A 5,640-nucleotide genomic window follows, 5' to 3' on the forward strand; every position below is an offset into this window, starting at 1 on the left:
TTAAAATCTAAATGAAAAAATTTATTTATTATATTAATCTAATATATAATGTCTACAAATATTATTATCATTAAATAATATAAGAAAAGATGTGGTGGATGCATGTGCATGGTAAAGTTAATGGAAAAAATAACGAAAGTTATAACGGCGAGGGTATTTTTGTCCAAAAAATTGTATAGTATAACTCTAAAAGCACAATATACAAAATGGTTAGCATTAAAAACATTGACATAAATGAGGGATATAACTTTGATTGAAACTTATTATGTTTTTAGATATTATGTATATGCAATTAATAAATTATATATGTATTTATTATAATTAACATATTATGTACTTATTAAAATTAATATATTATATATGATGGATGGTATATTGGGCTTGGGCCATATGAATCAGTCCATGAAAGTAATTGGATCAAGGAAAATTAAGAAGAATATACAGTAGAAATTTTAGTTCCGATTCTGCAGATAGCGCAACTTACAAAACATATATGATAGATAGTTCCATGGAGAAATTCGCTTACATTTTTTTGCTGAATTGAATGCAGATCACGTAGTAATTGGTTGATTACATTGCCCATTTCAGGATGAACCCCAAAACACATATTCAATCATCGGATCAGATAATAAAATTGAGTTAGAGCCTCAAAAGCACAGTTAGAAATCTGGCTGTTTTTATCCAACATTTTTGTTCAACAAAAATGTTGGTCTATAATTTGTAAAAATAATAGCTTTTAATTTGTGCTTGTGTTTGTATATATAGACATTCACTTGCAATGACATTATATAAAATTCGATCATTTATTGTGGTTATATATATATATATATATATATATATATATATATATATATATAATGTTGTACTAGGAATGCCAATGGTGTGTTAGGGTATGAAATTTGGACTAAGAACCCAGAAATTATTGTAAGTAGACTTTTGACATGGATGGGGTTGAGTCCTGATATATTGGAGCACTACAAATAAAAATGAATCCAATGATGCAAGTGTATATGAAATCAAGATGGATGATAGAACTATGCATAATGGTGATATTGTACTATATGTCTTGCAATCTCAAGCAATTCTAAAATCAAAGAAACATATAATAGGCAGTTAACCATCAAAATTTTCATTTAATATAATTCTAAAATCAAAGAAACAATAGGGCAGCTAACCATCAAAATTTACATTTAATTCTAAAATCAAACAAAAAATTGGGCAGCTAACTATCACAATCTTTTTAAGCTACATTTAATATTCTATGATTAAGCACTTAATGTTTTTATGGTTTTTTTTGGTGTTCGAAGTTCTTTCCCTAAACGATGAAACGCAAGCTCGTTGTGATGAATATTAAGCACTTCATGTGTTTATGGTCCGGGTTCTCCTGAAATTCTTCCCCACAAATAGAGCTCACTTGCCACTTGAGTTACCCCATTAGGTTACTTTGTTGATGATATAGAATGTATTGACAACAGGAAAAACAAAATTATAGCAAGATCAAAATAATAAAAATAATTTATATAAATATAAATTTTCTTTCCAATCGTTGGTCACAATTTCCGTCCAACGAGTCAAAGTTAGACGAAAATTCTCATTCTAAAAATGGTGGGTTGCCATCCAGAATTTCCGTACAATGGTTCATCGTTTTGGTCGAAATTACCGATGTTCATTTTTTCCGGATCCTCGTTTTGATCAGAATGTTGGTCAGAAATCCATTTTCTGACCAATAACCCCCGTTTTCCAGAAATAGTTAGATTTCCAACAGAAAGTTACGAGTTCGATCCATTAACTGCCGAAGGTTAACATTCTTGTTACGAGTTCGATCCATCCAGCAGAAAGTTACGAGTTCGATCCATCCAGCAGAAAGTTACGAGTTAGATTTCAACGTTGAAAGTTATGAGTTTGATTCTTGTTAACATTCTCTTGGTCAAAGTTTTTGTACAAGATTTTCTTAGTACGGTTTAATTCTCATATAGTCATATGTTGATTGTGGGGTTTTCTCATTTAAAAAAAAAAATAAAGGAATGGGTCTGAAAAGTGCTTGAGCGGCACGAATTAATTTAAATAGTCATATCAAGCTAGTTTTGATAATAAGAAATTATCAGTGGAAAATCTACTGTCTGAAATCTGAATAAACCAATATATAGTGAGCCACTTTATCAATTTATTATTAAAAAGTTAAACCAAAAAAAAAAAATGCAAACCATCCAAATGTGTCACAACGGCGAAACGAAATGAAATATTAACGCAACTACTATATAAAAACTCAAATTCATAACTATTTTTGGACGTAAGAATTTTTTTTCTTTTTAATTTATTGAAAAATTCGAAACTGCCACTTAAAATTATACTTTAAGTGAAATTCACTTTGTGACTCTAACTGATAAAACTCACCAAAAGATAAACTAGTATAGACTGTTAATAGTAACGTTAACCAATTTAAATTAATATAATGTCAATAGACAACTCTCACTTGGAATTAAATTTTAAATTTTATGATAATTATAAAATTAATTGTGTGATGAAATTGGTTTATAAGGTTGTACCAAATGGCAATGGCCTGGTAGTTATAATATTGAATCGGCGCTAGCTAGACGTACTGTAGGAATTAAAGACGGGAAATCCAAAGAGAAATCCTTATAATTCCTTTTTACTCTTTTTGTACAGCGTCCGCCGGCGCCGTAGCATTTAATTAGCGTGTTATAAACTTATACGGTGAGGAAATCATTAATTATTTTCGTTTAAATTGATTGATTATTACTTATAAGAAAATAATGTAATATTTTTTAAGTTAAAATATAATATTAGGAATTGAAACATTATTTATGAGAAAAATTTTAATATTTGTGTAAAAACGTATAATGTTTATGAAAACTCGATCTGTCGTCTCATGAATGAAATTTGTGAATCAATACCATAAAAGATATAGGCAGGGCCGGTTTTTTGAGTTGCGGGGCCCTGTGCTAGTAATTAAGTGAGGCCATTCCAAAGTATAATAAACTGCGAATTGAAGAAAAATTACAAAGAGAAAAATGCAAAAAATCTAATTTTGAGCCAATATAATCACATATACATGCGGTTGCACGTCTTAAAATTCGGTCCTGGATATAGGTAGGTATGATATAAATGACTATATATTTAATTTTGGGAATATATATATATATATATATATATATATTTTTTTTTTTTGAATACTACTAACTCTATTACAAAAATCCGGTCCTGGATATAGGTAGGTATGATATAAATGACTATATATTTAATTTTGGGAATATATATATATATGTATATATATTTTTTTAAATACTACTAACTTTATTACAATACAGTATCTGTTCATAACTACTTTCTCAACCGACTCGAACCCACCACCTCCCGTATAGAGAGAAGGGTTTGATATCACTGGACCACAAGGTCCCTGGTTGGGAAAATATATATAATGAGTGAGATAGACATGTTTGATATGCAAGCAAAATTTTAATAAGCTTTAAAAATTGATGAACAAAAATGAACAAGACTTATATATTTGACTCATTTTTATTTAAGAAAAAGTGTCAAATATGCGACTGAACTTTTACACATTGCGTAACTGAACCATCGAACAAAAAAAAGTGTGCAATTAGACCATTAAAAACTTAAAAATTAAGCAAATAACATTTTTTACAGGTTATTTCCAAATTTCTCTTAAATATGATGCCATAATTTTAAATTATATAAAAAAATTATTTTAATTATTACTTTTTTAAAAAAAATATTATTTTTCTTTTAATTTTTAAAAATAATAATTAAAGCAATTTTTATATAATTTTAAATTATGACATCATATTTAAGGAAAACTTGGAAGTAACATGTAAAAAATGTTATTTGTACAATTTTTTGTTTTTTTTTTTGTGGTTTAATTACACAATTTTTTGTTTGATTGTTCAATTGTATAATGTGTAAAAGTTTCGGTAGCGGATTTGACACTTTTTCCTTTTATTTAATTTGTAAAATTTACCTATTTTTTGCGTGGTGTGAAATCGGGAATCATTACCCGGCCAGACAGGGTAATTTGAATTGGATTCTAAAATGTTGTGGAAAAAATAAACCGACAAAATAAGCAAATACGGGTGTAGTGGAGGAGTTGTAGTCAAAAAGGTAACACGCACTCCTCTTCATGAGGAGTGTTAGCATTTATTATTTTTTTACAAATTTGTCTAATGATCACCTGGCTTTCAATGATTAGTTTAGCTTTTATTATTTTTTACAGAATGTTGATGATTACTCTAATGATATAATTAACTAGTTTTCAATTATTAGTTAATTATTAGAATGATTAGTTATTAATGATGAATTGATGATAGTTAATTGGTTAGTTGTATGATTTTTTAATTATTTGAATTGTTGATAATAATTATTGCACAAGTATGACAAAATAATAATTTTTAATCTGTCAAAAAGGACAGAGTTACTATAGACATAATAGTGGTATAATATAATGTCAAATGGCAGCCGGTGAACCAATAGTAAAGTTGCAAATGTTAGATTAATTAATGAGATTGATAGATAATGAGACTGTTTGGACATAATAAGGAACTGTTGCTTCACAAGGTAGGGTTAGCGTGAGAAAATCAACTTATCACCGTTGATCACGCTGTTGGATGATCAGCCATTAATGTGTGTATATATATAGTTAGCTAGCTAGCTGCTTATTTCATACTTAGCTTGCAGTTGAAGAAGCTAGCATATCGGAGGATATCATGTGGAAGTTGAAGATTGCGGAGGGGAAGGGGCGGTGGTTGACAACCACCAACGACCACATCGGAAGACAACACTGGGAGTTCGACCCCGACGCCGGGACGCCGGAGGAGAGAGCTCAGGTTGAAAAAATGCGCCGGGATTTCACCAATAATAGGTTCCGTTGCAAGCAAAGCGCCGACTTGTTCATGCGCATGCAGGTTGGTTGGTTTTAATTTGTTTGTTCGTTCGTATGTACCATAAATACGAGGTAATTAATTAAGGAAAGGGTATGTATCATCCCTCATGCACTACGTACTACGTACATTATGTGGTGTTTTTACTTTGCAGTTAAGGAAGGAGAAGCCGTGCGGTGAGATTCCGGCGGCGGTTAAGGTGGAGAAACCGGAGGAAATAACCGGAGAAGCGGTGAAAAGCACGCTGGTAAGAAGCATAAGTTTGTATTCAAGCATACAAGGGCATGATGGGCATTGGCCGGCCGAGTCTGCTGGTCCTTTGTTCTTCTTGCAACCTCTGGTAAGTGGTAATAACAACCCCCCACGTCACTGCACTAGTAAATAAATGCATTATGCATGCATTATTGCGCATATATACGTGCCGGCACCCGCTACTGCATGTCTTCAACCAATTGCCACGTACTTTTATATATTTATGTATTATTTACTCCACAATTAACCTGGTAACCAACTAACCATAAAGCCGGTTACAATTCCAATTTCATTCTACTCTCATAATGAGTACTTTATTTACATTTTTTGTCATTTATCGGTTAGGGTCACAAGACAATATTACTATTCAATGAGTAGTACGTGGCTGCGAGTTTCCTTCATCACACACCATATATATATATATATATATATATATATATATATATATATATATATATATATATATATATATATA

General features: G+C 30.6%; 1 protein-coding gene across 1 annotated transcript in view; it reads left to right on the forward strand.

The window, feature by feature from the left end:
* The first annotated feature begins 4,621 nt into the window (after positions 1–4,621).
* The window catches only part of LOC116033081 (lupeol synthase-like), a 9,195-nt gene continuing 8,176 nt past the window's right edge, over positions 4,622–5,640 (forward strand). Inside the window, exons 1-2 of the mRNA XM_031275839.1 lie at positions 4,622–4,937; positions 5,068–5,253. Coding sequence (XP_031131699.1) covers positions 4,740–4,937; positions 5,068–5,253 — 384 coding nt within the window. The 5' untranslated portion in view covers positions 4,622–4,739. The remainder of the gene's footprint in view (positions 4,938–5,067; positions 5,254–5,640) is intronic.

This window comes from Ipomoea triloba, chromosome 1 (genome assembly GCF_003576645.1).
Source record: "Ipomoea triloba cultivar NCNSP0323 chromosome 1, ASM357664v1".
NCBI lineage: Eukaryota > Viridiplantae > Streptophyta > Magnoliopsida > Solanales > Convolvulaceae > Ipomoea > Ipomoea triloba.